Source organism: Manacus candei, unplaced genomic scaffold (assembly GCF_025592945.1).
Source record: "Manacus candei isolate 608988 ecotype Guabito, Panama unplaced genomic scaffold, ASM2559294v1 h1tg000131l, whole genome shotgun sequence".
Taxonomy (NCBI): Eukaryota; Metazoa; Chordata; class Aves; order Passeriformes; family Pipridae; genus Manacus; species Manacus candei.
The window spans coordinates 652823-671819 of NW_026138179.1; the positions used below are offsets into that span (position 1 = coordinate 652823).

The 18997-nt window shown below is 49.1% G+C and overlaps 1 protein-coding gene across 2 annotated transcripts in view; it reads right to left on the reverse strand.

The window, feature by feature from the left end:
* GNAO1 (G protein subunit alpha o1) overlaps positions 1-18997 on the reverse strand; it is a 135790-nt gene that overhangs the window by 81762 nt on the left and 35031 nt on the right. For both annotated transcript variants that reach the window (XM_051771243.1, XM_051771244.1), the window contains exon 3: positions 8329-8470. In XM_051771243.1, coding sequence (XP_051627203.1) covers positions 8329-8470 — 142 coding nt within the window. The remainder of the gene's footprint in view (positions 1-8328; positions 8471-18997) is intronic.

Below are 18997 nucleotides of genomic sequence, written 5' to 3' on the forward strand. Positions count from 1 at the left end.
CCTGACCCGCATCCCACCCTGGATCCAGGCACTGCCAGGAACCTCCCTGGCATGCAACAAGGAGGTTTTCACCTCCTCAGGGCTCTGCTCCAGCTGAGCTCTTCTGCCAAATAGTTTTGAACACCTTGTCTTTTGTGTTGTCCCGCTCTGGTGCTTTGCAGGGGCTCCCAGAGAACCATCTTCCACGGGTATCCTGTGGGAATGGGAAGCAGCAGCCCACCTCTCATTAATTCACCCCTAGTGTCACAGTCCCGTGGCTGCTTTGCTCTCCCCTGTGTGCTGAGCCTTTCCCTGGCACAGCACCGCCCTGGCAGCCCTGACTGCAGCTGCATTTGAATAACAAATCTCACAGGGGAAGGCAGGCAGCCCTTCTTCCATGGAACAGGGTTGGGTGGGGTGTTTTTTTCTTCTTTTCAAACTAAAAATATTCGCTGCATCATCCAAAAAATCAGTATCGAACATGTAAAGCTCATGGAGGAAAAATACATCCCTGTCTCAGTGAAGAGAGAGCTTGCACACAAGGAGCAGAAAAGTTTAACCTCCCTATGGCCCAGGGTCTGCATTTTCACAGGTGGACAGGGGTGTTGGACAGTTCTAGGGGAGGTGAGGATCCTTCTCAAGGATCCTTTAGAGGTCTTAGTGTTGTTCATTCCCCAGAAATCAAGCCTGAAATGGCAGTTGACAGCAGAAGCACCATGAAAAAAGCAGCATCTCAAAAGATGGATTAGTACCCAAGGAGGTTGTGTTTTCCACCAGCCAGGCAGCAGACAACACCAGGAGAACTCATCTGAGAAGCCACTCTCCTGGCAGCTGGCTGAAGAGGAAGGCAATACCCATAATTTAAAAATCACCTTTTGGGTATTTCCTATTTTCACTGATTCTCTCATATATGAATGTCCTCAGACCTCTCTTATCCCTCCACTCTTCTAATTCCCAAAGGGATGAGTGGCCCTTCAAGTGCAGACTGCCCTGATCTCTCTGGATGCCATGGAGAGAAGAAGAGGAAAAGCGCTCTGAGCCCAAGCCCATCTCCGACCGGAATTCCCCTTCCTGGCCCCAGTGACTGCTGCCTTGTCCTCTCACTGTGTCTCTCTGGGAAGATGCAGGCACCATCTTCTTTAAAGCCCTCTTTAGGTGGTGAAAGATGTGATTAGACTCAATCTGGAGCTTGGAGTTGGGGTGAGGTGACTGGGATCTCTCTCTTATCAATGATCCCCTGAGACATCTCTTTACCTCTTCTGTTTTTCTTCAAAAGAAAATTAAAAGGCTAGTTTTAATTGATGGCATCTGTTCTGGTCAGTGCTTCTGTAGGATGTTTAGCTATAAAGCTCATCTCAGAATTGGGAAGACAGCATGGACAGCAAGTATCACCAACCCACAGTGCCTGGCTGATGCCAAGTGCTCACCAAAGAAACACATCTGAGCAGCATTTTAAGGTGTGACCACATCTCTTACTCTCATCTGGCTCACTTAGAAATGATGTTGAAGTGCTTTGCAATACTTTTTTCTCTAGAAATGTGTTTTTTAGGAACAGATTTCTGGCTGCACAGAGGGACTGGAAGACCAGGTGAACTTCTATTCCACCCCGTCCTCTGACTGCTGCCCATTCACTGCCAACCCACAGTGCCTGGGAGAACCCAAAAAGCAGGCCCCGTGTTTCCTTCCAGTGAGGGTTAAAGTGTTGCTGTGCCAACACCATGGATATCACCCTGAAACAGGACCAGTGTGAGAAACATCCTGCTGGCACAAACATCCTGCTGGCACACCAAAGCTGGGCAAGGTGGCCCCTCCCAGCGAGAGCCCTCCCCACCACCCACCCTGCCCTGCCACCCACCCTGCCCTGCCACCCACCCTGCCCTGCCTCCTTTGGGCTCCACTGCAAGAGGCCTCTTTTCATTCTTTAGGAATCTGAACTAAAACTGGGGAAGTTGGGGTTTTTAGAGCTCCTGTGAGTGATTGACAGTCTTCTGCTGAAAGAAAGGTTCCTGGTACTGCCTCTGGGTGCAGTGCTGTCCGTGCAGTTCAGTCTCTTGCCTGGAGTACCCAGCTGCTTCTACTACTACTACATTTTCTGGGCTGTTTCTGTTTGTCCCCATCTCTCCCCTTTTCCTGTGAGCTGATATCACCTCCCTCCCGAAGCCTCCCTGCTCACAAGCACTGTCACACGTTTGCAGAAGCCTGGGGTTCTGACTGTTGCTCATCATCACTAATGCAGCCCTGTAAATAGCTGTAATCTGGGCAGTGCCAGAGTTGAGATCACATTTTAGCCCTAAATGAATTGCCAGTTTTCTAGTGGAATTACCCAGGTTGGAAAGGAGGACAGACTGCTGTCCTGAAGAGCCTGAGCAGAACTCTACAGGAAGACTTGGCAGCCCCCAGCCCTACAACCTGCTTATTTAACTGCATGGCTCTTCTAGGCCAAATTCTGTGTGCAGGAGCAAGCCCCGATGTGTTCATAGCCATGACAGCAGCTGCTTTGCTCTCCCTTCTAATGACTGTCTTTATTAGCAGCATGACTGCAGCAAGCCAGACACTGAATGTGGGGGATCATTTCTGCTCTGTGAGGATCACTGTGTGTTCCTGACTTGATGATCACGACTTCAGCTCACAGGAGCTGAAGGGGGCCAGGCTGTGCTGCTGCTGCTGCAGCAAAGCAGGGTCTGCTGGGTCCAGCCACGCATCTCAGCTGACTTGGCTGCCTCTCCCCAGGAGGCAGAGCAAAGGCATGGAAGGAGACCATTCCAGGCTGTTTCAGTTGGCACAAAGGGTTATCATGGACTGGCTTTGGGCTTTGCTGGTACTTTACTGTGATCATTTATTAGAGAAAGATTTTGTTTTTTTCAGAGGCTCAAGACATTTCCAAAGGGGGAAAACACATTACTGGGATGTGGAAGGTGCAGCTTTTGGTTAGAGAGGCTCCAGAAGTGTTGCTGCAGGGCATGTGGGTCATGTGCCATGACCACGCAGGCAGAGCTTACTCTGGGGTTTCCCTTGTTCTTTGCTGTCTCCCTCTTTCTCCCACACCCTCGTTTTGCAACAAAGATTCCCAACACACTGGCCATCTTGGCCAGCAATCACAAGCGTTTCTTGAACGAGCCAACCATCTCCCTGGCAACCAGGCAGGCTGCGACAATAACAAACGCTTTCCTCTCCTGTTTCCCACCTCTCAAGAAATGCCCTGCCTTTTATTTGTCCCCACTGCTCAGAAACACGAATGATGGCAACTGAAATGCACCTCGTGGAGGGACCCAGAGGGAGGTGTGTGAGAAAGATGACTTCAGCCTTAATGGAAAAGAGTGACAGACCTTTAGGAAGAGCAGGCTGAAATGTTGGTCCTGGACTGTCACTGGGATATTTGTAATGGGTCTGAGACCAGCAGAACCAGTACAGCAGGAATGATTAAATAACTTCAGCTGCAGCTGGACATCCAGACAAATGCTGACACCAGGCAAAAATGGGGTGTCTAAAGCCACCCTTTTATTCCATTTTCCCTTTTCTCCCACTCCATCCTGCTCTTCTACAAAGCAGCCCTAAGTTATGCCTCACCATGGTGACGTTCTCTTTGCTCACTACAGCAGATCAGCAAGGGCTGGCTGCATCCTCAGGAAAGCAGCACAAACCCGAGAATACTGTGTCCATCCCCCAGATGACCCAGCCAGCTTCCTACCAGCACAGCAGTGCCTCATTAACCTCCCCTGCCCTCCCCAAAGTTATTAGCAGCCTTTTTGCATTTCTGAGAGAGCTTGGGTTAGGGACACGCAGCAGGAACCAGCTGGTCTAAACAGATACCTGACTGAAACGAAGTAACATCCACAAATACCTTGAGCTGACAAGTAGAAAAATCCAGTTACACAGGAGCAGGTCTTACAAAAGAGATCCCCTCCCACACTGCTCCCCTCGAGTGCCTGGAAGGCAGCAGGTGACAGTGGCTGCAACCCTGCTCCTACCACTGCCAAGCAGGAGCAGGAGGAAGAGGGCTGCTCCTAAAACCCCCTTTCAGCACGAGCAGAGGGGATGGGGCTGGAGGCACCGAGTTTCTGCAGACACCTCACTGTTCAGAAGCAGTTTGACGTGGCCCTCTTTGCCAGCCACCTCGGGTGGGCTGCTCAATCACACCACAGACATTTTTTCACATGCTACTAGCCAGTATTTTAAAATGTCCCAGCACGTCTTTGTTTGGCTCTCAGTGCAGGAGTTACACGCTGTACACAGCAGAAGGTCACCACAGACACATTTTGCTACAAAGTCCGAAGGAAAAATGAAAATCCCTATCAAAATATTTTAACACTTTAGCAGCTTTCTAGTTTTCCCTTTCATAGCTGAAGCAGACACATGCCCAGACTCACATGGGGAAAAAAGTTCACTGTGAAGGTCACTGCCTGCCACCTCCAGACCCCAAGTGCTGGCCCTGTGACCTGCCACCTCAGACACTTGGATCTGAGCCACGCAAATGATATTTGGATTCTCTGTTGAGTAATTTCTGAAAAGTTTCAGCCTGTTTCTGTCTGGTTTATGAACATAAGAGCACACTCCACAGCTGTTTTCATACCACCCTGCATGGGGCAGGGTGTCTGCCTGGGCAGGCTCGTTGCAGCCAGGGACCAACCCCTCCAACCTGCAGACACCCCCAGCTCCCAGCCTGGCTGCAGCTCTGGCATCTATCCCAGGTGGCACTGCATGGGCTGCTTTTCCAAGCAGCTTCTGGGGTCAGCACTGACCCACCCAGGAAGAGAATTTATACTTGTTTTGGTTGGGATTTCTGAAGCCAGACTTTGGAAACAGCTCTTCAGAGATACGAGAATCCATTTTCCCCTGCCCTTCCTGCTTGGTCACTTCCAAACACTTGGACTGGCTTCTGGATTCCTGGCTTCAAACCTCCATTTCCCATTTGCTCTGCCTGGGTACACTGAAATGGAATCAGTGAGGAGCTTGTTTTATTAATACATTTGCACTTTAGAGGACCATTTAATCCAGAGGCTACACGTTACAGCCTGACTCTTTCCTGCCTGTAATCTGATTATAAAGGTAAGGACTGAGCAGTGCCCTACAGACCAGCTGGAGGGTCCTGAGTAGGCAGGCCAGACTAAGCCTCTGCCCCTCTTGCTGTGTGTAAGCCCTTGGCTCCTGGGGGACCCAGACTCTGGGAATTGGTGGCCTTGGAGATGAGGAGCCCCTCGGATGCTGCTCCTCCCGCCGCTGTCTCCTGTCTCCTCACCCATTGCTCCTTTCTCACCCTCCCTCTTGCAGCACAGAAAGGATTTGTGACTCTGCATTGCACAGCTCTTCTGGAGTTTCCCACTGACCTTCCCTGCTGTGTGCAGTGACAGTGTGCCACGAGCTGGCAGGATGTGCTCCTGCCTCCCTGCGCTGAAGGACACGGGACAAGGACCTGGGTGCTGCCCACAGGCCATGAACCTTCCCTGAGCCAGGCACAGCTGCAGGGAACCCGCTGCCCTGGACAAGGAGCACACATAAAAATGAAATCCTACACGCAGACTGTTTTGTTCTTAACCTGGGGACAGGTCCTTGTCAGCAGAGAGGGTCAGCGAGACCCGGAGCTTCTGCTTTTTGTGATTTATTTTGTCTTTTTAGCTCCTATTTCCCACATCGATCTCACTTTGACTGCCAAAAGCTACAGGGTTTAGTCTGGGCTCTTCCCCCAGTCTTTCACTACTATTAGACTAAATGCTGGAGGTACAATTATGGGCAGGAGGAAAATGAGAACAGAGAGAGAGGATTTGGTTATTTTCCCTCAATAAGAACGACACAATCTCATTCACATTTATTAACTAGGCAAGGATTTTTTTTCCACTCTGAGCATGGTCAGGATGCCATTTGGGAGGGATACAGGGGCAGATGTGTCTCCCAGGAAGTGAGATAGGGGAAGTGGTAATAGCCAAGTGGTCCCTGGGGAGAACCTGTCCCAGGCATGTCCCCTCCTTTCCTGCTTGCTGAATCAGGCTTCAGCCACAGCCCTGGCTGCCCCTCCTGAGCTCTCTTCTCCTGGGGGCTTAAGTGATGAGTAGGGGAAAATCCCCCACTAAAAGATTTGTGTTGGAAACCCTTGGCTGAGGAATGACTTTTAAAATAGAAAAGCTTTGCTTGAAAAGGGATGAACCACGTAGCATAATACTCAACAAATCGCCTGTTTAATGGCCCCTCTTTGTAGCAGCTGTGCATTAATAACAAAAGCAGGGTAGCAGAAGCCATGTGCTTCTTTGTAAGATTAAAATAAATACTATTTCATGCTAATACCAGCAACTTTCTGTGGAGGTGGCCTGAGAGAAAAGAGCCAAGTGGAAGATCATGGCCTGAGAGACTCAGTTTCCTTCCCCTTTGTCTGCTGCTGGATGAAGAAATATTTCTGCCATCTACGAAGGGAGCAGAGACTCTGAATCAGCCCCCCCAGCTGTGGTTTGGTTTGGAGTGGTTTGTGGCAGGCTGGTCTGACACAGCCAGCAGGACAGCAGTAACTCCTCCAGGACTACATACCTTAGGGGAAACTAGGCTGGGGAGAGCTCCATCTGACTTGCTTTCACTTTGCAAGGTGTAACACTGGACCCCTACAGCCACACAACACAGACTGAAACAAGAGTGGTTCACACTGATGTGAGGACAGACCCTTCCATCCTGAGGACAGCACAGCAGAGGAGCAGGTTGCCCACAGAAGCTCCATCCTTGAAGGATTTCAGACCCAGCTGGGTAGAGCCCTGAGCAACCTGGTTTGACCTCCGAGCTAACCTTGTCTGAGCAGGAGGCTGGGCTAGACCCCTCCTGAGCTCCTCTCCAGCCCCATTTATCACATGATCCCAGGGACATTTGGAGTCTTTTCCATCGGAATATGAACGAGCACGACATGTTGTGCAGACCAGCACCCCACCTCTCGTTCCTGGCAGTGCTGATGACAGCTCTCCCCCTCCCCCTGGCACGCTGTGCCAGGCCTGGCACTAGAGCAGTGATGAGCTTTCCCTCCTCACGTTGGGACTTCGGGCATTTTTAAAAAAAAAAAAAAAAAAAAAAGAAGAAATTTTATATTTTAATGCTGTCTGCCACAGACTGTTTATCAGACACGGAGAACGATTTGTTTCTGTTTTCCTGGGCACAGGTTTTTAGCTGAGACGAGATACGTTGCCTTGCTGAGAGCTGAGTCACCCAGTAATCAACAGATTAATGTGTTGGGTTGGGAGCCATCAGCGTTAGCTCTCGGCAGCCTCACAGGAACTCCATTAGGGGATCGGCTCCACCTTTGGGACAGAAATGTCTCCAGGATTCAGGAGAAAATCCCCAGATGCAAAGAAATCAAAATACCTCTTTGCAACCGGGAGAAATAAGGCACCTCCTCATGCAGTGACACCACAGCGGGATTTTGGCATCCCTGCTAGTGAATGCTTCTATTATCAACCCTCAGATAAGGAGTTGGGGGTATGTCATACATCTGTCACTTGAGAGCTACCTAAAAATAGTCATGACAAACTCAGTGGCATATAGGACTTTGCTTTTACCTGGGCTTAAATATGAAATTATTTTATTTCCAGTGAAACCAAGTAGTTTTACTTTCTCTGGGATGGCAGCATGCAAAAAGGGAGGTCTTGACTCCTCTCGAGGGCTCTGGGTTTCTCTGTGTGGGCTTGGTCTGAGCCAAAAATGCAAAAAGGCAAGGCAGAGGCTGGCAGGGGCACCTCACAGAGGAGCCACTGTTTAAAAATAGAGAGCTGGTGAAAGTAACCACAGAGCAGCAACTGTAAAAGGGCAGGCTGGCCTAGGTGTGTGGCACCAGAGGCTGCCAGGCATCACATAGCTGTTCTGATAAGACACATGCCAATGCTGCTGCCTAAGAGCCTGTCCATACCAACCTCCCTGAAGTAAAATATCCCCTTGTTTTCATGGGAAGTTGCTGTTTGGGTACACTTAAATGGGGGATGTGTGAGTAAAAGCCAGTCGAGCCCCAATCAAGTCAATCCTAAAAGCTTTCCTACATGAGCAGGCTGGTGGAAGGGCTTGGAACAGCAGCAAGGCTTCCATGTTTTCCCTGTTTCCCCAGGTCTGTGGGTACCTCTGTCCAGGCCACCCCTAGACAGCAGACTGGTGTTTTGCCCTGGCCTGGCTGGTGCCAGGGCATGAGAGAGCGTGGCTGTGGTGACACGGGGCTGCCCTTCCCAGCACGGGGGCACAGATGGAACAGTGAGTGGAACTGTGCCTCTGTTGGTGCAACAGGCACACAGTGGGGATGGAAATATCCTCCCCTCCCTCCTCTTCCCTCCAAGGTACTGAGACTGTGCTCTGCAGGCACCCAGCTGCCTGTGCCCAGGCAGGGTGACTGTCACTCACCCGTCGCTCCTTGTCGCCGTACTCGATGCCCAGGGTGTCCATGGCACGGACAATCGCTGCCAGGGACTGGATAGTGTTGCTGTAGACCACTGGCTTGTACTGCTTCACGTCTTCCCCAGAGAAGCCATCCTCGTGGATGATCCTGAAGAAAATGCAAAGGACAAAAAACTCTTGAGAATGTAATTTCAGCGGGGGAGACATTCAAAAGGCAGCTGTGCCCTTCTGAAGAGCACATCTGCTCGCTTGATTTGCTTAATTTAGTCAGCATTTCTTTTTAAACCTTTCTGGTTGTTCACCGGTAGTGTCTGAGCCCAGTGCTGGAATTAGCATCCCTTTTGCTCTCTCTCAGAGAGGTTTTCTGCAAGCACTGGAACCTGGAGCACCTCGTGTTCACACGCTCACTGGTCACAGGGGGGAGGTTTCCAGATCCCACATTACCTTCCCAGTCAAGGGCTATGGAAATGTGTTCAATGCTTATAGTGACCACCAGATCAGATCTTAACCACTGAAACAAATGATAGAAACCCCTATTTCTTGTCTAGTCCTTTAAACAGGAACTCCTGAGGTGCCTTATGGAAGGAACTAGAGTAGAAATATCCCAGGTACGCCTGGAGACACAGCATGGAGAGGGGAAGTGACTTAGTTATGTAGCATTTAAAGTATTTGCAACCCTCCCCATCTCCTTTGCCCTCCTTCCTTCCCCTTTGAAACAGTGCTGGGATTTTTGTTGCCTCAAGGTGTGCTGTGTTATCCCTTCCCAAAGCAAGATGGGAACGGGACCCCCAGTCCCATCAGCTCTGCACACAGGATGCTCCGTGCCTTGGTCTCTGTGTAACTCCACAAAGGAACTATGTGGAGTGAGTCCCAAAACTATCTGATGGAGGGAGTTCTTGCAGTCCCTTGCTCAGATCAGAAGACTGACCCCTGTAATTTGTTCATCTCTAAGTAACTCTAGAACTAAGCCTGGACGTGTCTAGAAAACAGCTAGGATTTGCAGAGCTAATTGTGTTTGACAATTCTTCCCAGTGAAGACATAAGTTATGATCCTGTCTTAAATGTCAGAAGAGAGGATGATCTGCTTAGCTAAAATGAAATCCTTGTTTGCTCATCCTCAGATGTCCCTGGACAACAGAGAGTCTTTCAGTAACAGATCTGGTCGCTGAGAAAACCAAGCACCCTGTCAGGAACAGGATTTTTGATGCCTTTTTTTCTAAACCAGACACACACAACTGAAGGTCCCGAGCAGTGCTGGCACCTCCCAGGGGAGAGGGAGCACTGGTGGGGATCACCATGAGCTTGCCATGGATACAGTGCTGGGATGGAGGGCAGGGCTGGATGCCAGCCCTGTGTTATTAACAGATGACTACATGAAGAGCAAGGCTGGTAGAAACATGCTGACCAAGACAAGAGATCTCCTTCCCCTGGTGGGAAACTCACAGAAAGGTTTCCTAACACAAAGTGACTGACTCTCTGCTGTCCCCACCACAACCTTGGCTCACTCAACACTGAACACTCAGCTCCTGGGAAGAGCTGCTGAACAGCCCCTGGGTCGCAAAAAAATATGACTACAAGCAAAGACAGCCTCAGACAGACAAGAATTCAAATTATTTGGTGACTAGGAAACTTTTAAGCTACTGATGTGAGGAACTAGGCAGAGCCCTCTGTGGGGGTACCCTCCAGGAAAGGGGAATGGTGCTGGTGAGCTGGAAACAGCACAAGGAGCTGCTGGTTCACCCCACCTAGGCTGAGCTGAACAGGGGTGGATGAAAACCTGTCTGACTTACTAAATCCAGACTTGCTGATTTGTCAAAGCTAGTTTGGATTTTGATGGAGTTATGGGCAACAGCAGACCTTGTACCCTGTAGCTTTGATTTTGCACGAGTCCAGTGCTCGTGCCGAGGTTTGGAACAGCAGCATTGGAGTAACAGGGAAGGAGTGGGGGGCAGCAGAGCTGTGTGTCGACACTGAATCTCATGGGTCATTTACTGGTACTCAGACAAGTTGCTGAACTTCTGGGAAATGTGTTCTTTGCCAAAAGCTGCAGTCAAACCTGAAGAGTTATGGTTGGCACAAGGCACAAGGACCTGCATCAATCCTGTTTGAATCCAAGGGAGACTGTGCAGCACCGGTTCCTCCCAGCTATGAGCACGGCAGCAAGAAGCTCAGCAGAGCAGGGGCCCCAGGGGAGGCAGGCAGGCAGTTAGCAAAAGCATCACCAGGAATAATTCATTCGTTCTGGTTGGTTGGCTCAGGGCTGGATTTTGGACGAGCGAGACTAAATGTTGGTTTTCGGGCAACTAAGAGAAGAAAATATAAGAGGGGGGAAAAAAAGGGTGAGATCAGGCACAAGGGGCAGTGCAATGGCTCCAGAGGATACTGCTGGAATTTGTTTGGTCCAGCTGCTGGAGGAGATGGAAGTGAGCCCACACCTTGGGCTGGCTTTGTTTCTGCCTTTCACTGACAGACATCAACTCAGGAACTGAGAAGGTAGAAAGAGGGCTGAACATCTGTATGGGGAAAGAGGTGAGCTTTGGTCCTCCTTGGAGTTTGAACTGTCTCTGGCCTTGTGCCTGACATTTTCACTTCTAAATACTGCAAGCCAGTAAGCTCCCAGTCGAGTACCAGGGCTCCTTGTGCTGAAGGGGCAGAGTTAAGCCATGGAGAATGGCTCTGGGATCCCTCAGGGAACACACTGCAGCTGGGCAACACACTGCCACTGTTCAAGGCACAGGCATAAAAGCGTTACTTTTAAAGGGGGCAGAAAGAGAGTGGAGACAAAACACCCCAGTTGTTCCTGTGTGAAATCTCTCTGGGAATGCAGCCACGGCGACTGAGAGCAGCCCTGCGGGTGCCAGTGTTGAGTTCTGCTGTAGGAAGTACCTGTGGGTTAATCAATCACACAGTTAGCCCATTACCTAATATTTGAGAGAGCAAATCCCCACTGACTCCCATTCCACAGCCTGCTAGGACACCATGAACTGGTTTATTGTCCTACATGCTTTTTGCAAACGTTTCTCCATTTGCTTGCCTTGGCCATCCGATGGCTCAAATGCTGTAGCAGCTTTTTCCACAGCCCTTTGGAAATGTTCCTGCTGCCACTCACCCATTTGGGATACACCTTTTTTTCTTGCTTGCTGCAGTGCTCTACTGCCTAGAGGACATTTAAAGCTCCAACACGGCTCCTGGGAGGTTTATTGCTCTGGGATGTGGCTTGAGCCAGCTCCTGTGCCACAGGACACAAGGGGCAGTGGGGTTTGGGTGCTGTAGTGAGCTGTGCCCAGTAAAAAAGTGTGGGAACTACCAGAAGTGAGCAGTGTGTCAAAACTGTAAAGACTTTCAAGGTTTAGGCAGGGTGGGCTACTCCTTAAGCAACCTGCAAATTGTGGGAACAGAGTGTTTTCAGCACCAAAAATGTGAATCCTCTGTTTTCTAAATGGCTTATATCTTTCTCTGTGTCTGAACTACAAACAAAACTGCTGCAGGCAGGTTCCTCTTTGCCACACCAAACTGATTCTCTCCAGGGCAAGGGAAGAAAAGGGATTTAAGAGGATCCCCAAGGGCTGTGGAAGGGGGAGAGAATGCTGTAATTTTAAAAAGTGATTCTGAGCAATTAAAAAGCCATTTCATTCACCAAGTGACTAATGAAACACCATGCTCTGAATGGAATGGTGAGAGACAACTGAAGCAACCTGATTGCCTAAGGTACCCATTAATGCCTGCTCCCCATCCCTCAGCTGCTAACAACAAACCCCACATGTTGCCACGTTATGTTGTTGTACTCCTGTCAGAATGGCAGGAACAGGCAGGTATTTGCAGGGGAAGATGGTTCCACCACAGATGAGATCTTCTGCCGTCCCCCAGCAAGTCATTAATCCTGAAGAAGTGCCCAGTGCCTCGGCGATTATTGCTCAATTACAAAACAAATGAAATACTTGGAAACAGGGGGTGCATTCTGTGTGGCAGCTTGCTTTGGCTTCTGTTCAACAGAGCACTTACAAGCCTTCAGCCCTGCACTGCAAACGAGTGCATTAGGAAGGCAAAGCCCGAGATGATGTTGCTGCCCCTCCCTGAGGACACTGCCCCAGCCGGGGTGGGACGGACCCCAGGACAGCTCCAGCACAGCAGGGACGGGGCTCAGCTGGGCACTGAGCCCAGAGCTGGGGGCTGAGCCCACCGAGGAGCCACTTTGCCCAGGTCACGTTCATCTATCCCGAAAACTTCCCGGAGCAGAGGCTGCAGCCCCCCTTGTCCCCTCACACCAGCCCCAGCCAAGCCATTCTGGCGCTTTCCATCCAGCTCTTCCAACCTGAGCCAGGCTTAGTGAATGCACTGGCACTTCCCTACCCCTTCCCCAGGCAGGTATCCTCCTCCTCTGTGAGGCACAGTGCCCCAGACTAGACCCAGGCCTCACTTCTCTAGCCTGCCAACATGGTTTGAAGGTGGAAGCCCCTCTCCCAGCTCCTCATCACTGCCAGGGGGAATGATGGATTTTCATCCATTTCCCACTGATGAAAATTTGAAGGAAGTTGGCCCCAGAGGAGTCCTGGGTGACAGAGTCCTCAGCTCTGACCATGAGCCACTGACAGTTGTATTCTTTGGGAATGAGTTGTGCTACTCATCCAGTTTGTGTGAGACCTGAAGTAGTTTTATCTGGACTATTTTTCCAGGTCATTTTATAAAAATCCAGTCGGATCATGCCAAAACCTTCCCAAAATCTAGATATGGAAGCAACTATTCCACTCCTGCTTCTGCTGAGAAATCAAATGAGGTTAGTTTAACATGCCTCATTTTTGTATCATCCATGCTGGATGTCACTTATCTCCCTTTTTTACCTCCAAGGTGCTTGCAAATTATTTGATTGATGGTTCAATTCTCTTGAAAGCTTCTAGAAGCTGACTGGTCTATAATTCTTACTCATCTTTCCCCCCTCTATATTTACAGATGAAGACCATGTTTACATTTTTTTCTTGTCTTCTGGTGCCTCACCTGCCCTCCCGGAGCCCTGGAGCAGAAGTGTTTGTATTTCTGAGGCGGCGCCTGTGAGTGTGTCCTAAGGAGTGCTTCAAACACGGCTGATCTGAGGACATTTAATCTTACTGGACTTGTCTTCCTTGTGCCAGCAGGAGGGAGGTGGCAGGCTCAGCAGTGGGGCTGGTGGACACCCCTGTTCCCCCTCTTGGCACCCTCCATCCCCTCCCTTGCACAGCCTCTCCTGTCCTGCCTGCCCCAGCCCTGCCTCACCTCCTGCCCCTCGTCACCGCTCCAGCACCTCCAGCCAGTGCCTCCAAAGTATTTCCTGCGGAATTCAGGGAACTTGGTGTGGCTTCAAGCTGTCTGTGAAAGACACACATAGAGAATTCCAGCTGCCTACCAGAGAAAATAAATCCCATACTGTTCCTGTTTTACCTTAAGGTGATTTACTTTCAATCAGCGAGATGTTTCCAGCCGAATGAAGTTTTCCCATATCAGTGCACATCCCTACAATCACAGTGATGTGCCTGAAGAAAACCTGGCAAGGAATCACCAGGAGATTATTACACTCGAAGGGTGTAATGTAAATTAAGGGTCCAGTTTCCACAGGAGCAGTGCTGCCCCTCACCTTCACCTGGGCTAATTAAGGTAAGGAAAGGTCATTGCACAGCTTTCCTACAGAGCCTTGTGCCTCAGCCAGGAGTTTCAGCTCGTTCATACTGATACCTTCAGGGTATAGACTGATCCAAGGGGCATTTTACATGAAGAATCTCAGAACCAACCTGCATACAAATCTGTTTTTGCTCAGCCAACTTTTCTGATTTTTTTTCTCTCCCTTCTTCCCCTCTTTTTCTTTCAAAAATAATCTTTTCTGTTTCCTAACCAGAAGCAGGCAGGCTGTTCTGGTGGGGATGGGCAGAGCTCGAGTCAAAGGAAAAAAAATCTAATTCTGAAGAAAACTCTGCAACCTTTGTTTGCAAATGGGGAAAAACAGCACAAAAATCTGATTTTAATATGTAGGGAGGGGGGATGATCAGATTCTGATGGAAAATCTTCTGCTAGAGGTAATCAGCTACTTTAAATTTATTTTTATCTTGATATGAGGTTAAAAACTTTGTTTACAGGGGAGTTATGAAGCTAAATTCCAGTGATTCTCTTCTCACTCATTTAATAGCCTGAAATGCGATTAAAAACTCCTGGATTATGTTAAACTAAATCAACACAGATGCCCATGACCTTGTGTTTCAAAGACTGCAAAGGCACAGTTCAGACCTCCGTGACAGGGTGCAAATCTCTCTAAACTCTCATTCCTTTCCCCCCTGGCTGCACTTGAATGCCAGGCTGTACATCCTATTCCCACAAGACATTCTCTGAGATGGAGATTAAAATGACTGTTTGCCTACATGCCCATCTTTTCTGAGAGGAAAAACAGCTCGCCTAGTCAGGGTCATCTAAAAACTGCAAATGGAGCTCATTTTAAAAAGCATAATTTTTTCAACCTGGACTTTCAACACCGGTCCAAGAAACACTGATGGAGCCCTGTGACAGACTCCCAGCTGAGGAAGATCTCCTTTCTGGAGGAAATACCTTTGGGTCACTCAAAACCGAATTCTTACCACCAAAGTATTCCTTGCATGCAAAGATATTATTCTGACCGACCAGATGGTTCACGTTAAAAAATAAGCAAATCCATCAGGCGACTGAAACGCTGCCAGAACCTACAGCCCTGGAGATGGCTGAGCTCACTCCAATCCACTGCAGAAGTTTCACGGCCCTGTACAAGGCAGAAACATTCTTGCTCCTCTAAGGCAGTTAAATTTGTGCCTAATTTAAGTGTAAATTACTAAAATGTAAATTACTAAATGTAAGTCACCCTGATGCCTTCACGGCGTCTCTTTAGAGCCAACCATGTGCTTTTGCACCTTAACTGCTGGCCAAAAGGCTTGGAAATGATGTTATCAGAAGCTCTCCTGTGTCTGCTCAAAATAGGCATTGCTGCCACCTTGTATTTGCCCGTGGATGAGCAGCTCTTGAGCCAACCATGACTCTCTTCCAGACACGCAGGGGCCACACACTGCACCTTCCTCAAAACTTCTGGTTTCAGCTTGCTTTCAGGTATATAAAATATAGGCAGAATACTCTTCACTTCCAGTTTCATACAGACCTAAGCCAGAAACAAGTGCACCAAAGTGCACTCCCAGTGTGGTGCTGTGTCCCTGCAGCCCTGTGGCTCTTTGGAAGCAGCTCGTAGTCTTCTTTTAATTATTATTATTTTTTAATTGAGTTCTACATCAGTGCCTAATTTTGTCTTTGGGCTGTCTGGAAGGGTGATCCCTGCTTCAGTTGACTGCTGTGGCTGAGAAGAGAGATGACTTGCTGGACTGCCTGCTGAGGTCCCTGCCGTGTGTCCCTCATCCACTGGGGTGTTGAGTTGGTGTTTGCACCCCACATCTGGGATGCACCAGTGACCCTTCCCATCTCTGCTCTGTGAGCACTGCTTCAGCATTTACATTTTTAACAGGAAACAGTGGAGTGAAATACTTTGTTTTTAAGTGTGTGTATAAAACAATTTCAAGAGTGTAAACAGTCTACTGCATGCTGAAAGTAATTAATTACTGCTGATGAATGAAAGACAGTGGTTCTGATATTTCAAAAGAAGGCAAGGCTGAGCAGGCAGAGCAGTCAGCCACTGTGCTGGTACTCCACCCATCTCAGTAGGGACATAGTCATCCTTTGAAATTTAACACTACAAAGTCAGGAAATTCCCAGAATCCTTCAGGTAGGAAAATACCTCTAAGATCATCGAGTCCAACTGTTACCCCAGCAGGGCCAAGTCCACCAACAAACCAGGTCCCCAAGTGCCACATCTATAGAGACATGTCTTTTAAATATGTCCAGGGATGGTGACACTTCCCTGGGCAGTCTGTTCAAATGCTTGACAACCCCTTCAATCCCTCCCAACATCCCATTTAAACCTCTCCTGGTTCAGCTCGAGGCCGTTTCCTCTTGTCCCACAGCTTACCCAGGACAATCAGCATCACCCACAGCAAGACTAACTGTGCACTGAGTCAGCCAGCCCAGTGATTTGGCCCACCTGAGTCACCCTGATGACAGTTTTTCCCTACAGAGATGGCTGGCCCCTGGTCCCCAGAGGAGTCCTGGTCCCCAGAAGCACTGCTGTGACAGTGGCAGTACCAGTGAGCTCCCAGGCTCTGGGGAGCTGCTGGGAGGGCAGGCTGTGGGCTGGCTGCTGAGGTGCTCTGATGCACATGGGCTCAGGACCTGGCCCCCAGCGTGGAGCTGCAGGGATTTAGTGCCTGACTCAGCCCCAAACCCAAACCTCAGCCCTTGCCCTCCAGCAGAGATGGAAGTGTGAGGGTGCAGTCAGGAGAAGGAAAACCCATCACACTTGCTGGTGCAGAAGAGACACACAGACCCTCTTTTTGCTGCCCCAGATCAATGTCTTATGGTCCCAAGAGGCAAATCTGCCCAGATGGGAAGCAAAGGGCTCAGGCAGGGATGCAGCAGAGGCTGCCCAGCCCCACAGGTCCCACACCGAGCTGGGAGTGGGGCAGACTCAGATTTTATGCAATGTCAGGCCACTGGTATAGTTTGTTTTTACTAAAATTTGCAGTTGGTTAACTTTGATAATGTGCCCTCTCCTGAGGCCTTAATATTAAGATCAAATATTGAATACCCTACATGCACCTAATTAGCTTTAATATGCATCCTGCTCGGCTCAGTAAGAACAGCAAAGAAACACAGTCAAAAACAATTAGACCACAACATTTTTCAATAAAAAAAACCCAGCTGGACTACACAGATTCCTGCAGCAGCATTTGCATTAGACAAGATTGCATTTTTCTGGGGAAAAAGCCTCAGAGCCAAAAGGGTTTCAAATAGCGCCGGTGGAGGCTGACAGCTGCATTCCCTTTTGTGCATTCCCAAATAATTCAGCAAAGGAAAAAGGGTTCCTGCTCCAAGTGACTTGTCTCCTCAGCCCATGAAATGTGCTACATGGTCAATCTACTTTGTCCACGCTCGGCCTGAGACCAGTGAGATCCCCCAGGGAAAAAAATCCACCGGGCCGGTGATGACCCACATGAGAGAAATTCTCATTAATTCCTCAGTAATGTTACATAAGGTCATTTTGTTGAATTAAAATTATTGGGATTAATCCTCTTAAATGTTCTCTTAGATGCAAGGGGGATCCAACTGCAGCTGGATCATCCCACAGCTGGTTCTAGAAAGTCAAAACAGTGTTTTAAAGCCCGGTAATGGTTTTGTTAAATTCATCCCCTGAACAAGGACACAAAGCAGCTTTTTATGGCTTTTTTAGATCACTTACAACTTCTGTAAGCTGTCATTAACTATCATCAAAGCCTGAAAAATGAGGCAAATGGGTTCAATGTCAGTTTTACTGCCCAAACCTAAATAATATTTTTGGTTTCCCATCTGCCTCATCTGAAGTGTTTTGATAGCTGGAAGGTGACTTTGCCTTTCAAAACCTTCTCAGATGTTGCTCTCCATAACCAAATATTCTGTGGACAACAGAGGAAACGAGCCATGCACAGCCTCTTGATGGCCCCATGGATTTCATCCTCCCAGTCCAGTCCCACCATCAAATCCCACAGCAGGAACAGAGCAACCCCGTGTGTCTTACCCAGACGTTACAGGTCAGTGCACAGCTCTCTCAGGGGATCAAAGCAAGGCTTTGGTGGGATGTACCTGGTTCCTTGCCCTCATGTGACAAACCTGTCTTCCAAAGCCCTCCATTCTACTGAAATCCATTGGGATTGGGAGTTCCTCTCCTGTGTCTAGAGCTGATCTTTGCACAGTTGACACATTTTGCTGTGTGTCCTGGCTGTATTAGTGCTCATTAGGAATTGTGTGCTGTCATGAAAACACTCAGCTGAAATAAAAAGATGCTTTAAAGCAGCTTTGCTTTTTTGGGATATCAAATCTAGCAGCAACTGCCTTTCTGAGGCAATAATTGATGTGTTTGATTAGGTCTGGTGGCAGATGGGTTTTTTTCAGTACTTTTGATGTTTCCACACGTTAAGCCGAGAAGGAATCAATTCTGGGAAGAGCGATTATGCCATTCCTCGTATCCTGTCCATCTTCCCTGGCATGATTGCAGCTCAGGGGCCCCATCTCTGAGCAGTGTGCTTGCCACAAGCCCCTGGGTGTGCTGCCAAGCTGACATTAGCCTCCACTAATCTCAGCTCAGAGATCTTTGAGTCATGGTGTTCCCAGCTCTGCAATGTGCTGCCTTTCCGTCAGAGGATGTAATCAAGCAACACCCCACAGATCACAGTCCAAGGGACAGGATCTGGTTGCTGGGAAAAATCCCTGAAGACTGCAAGGGATCCTCCAACGATGGAAAATTTTGCAATCAAAATGGGGATGTCTGGTGTAGGTGTGATAGAAGCCCTGGGCAGAGGAACAGCAGTTTGGAGTCTCTCACCCCTGCTGCTGCAGGCTGCACAAAACCAAACCTTGCCTGTCTGACTGTTCCTTCTGGCAATGGGGCTGAAAGGTTTCTGCTGCCTGTGCTTACTGGAGCCTGTGGAAGTCACTGCCTGCAGCTGAAGCATGGCTCTGATGGAGCAGGGGTAGGCAGCCTCCCAAAGGGAGCTGTGAGAGCCTGTTTGGGGCCCCTGTGCTGGTTGATGCCAGGTGAAGGGGCTGAGCCCTC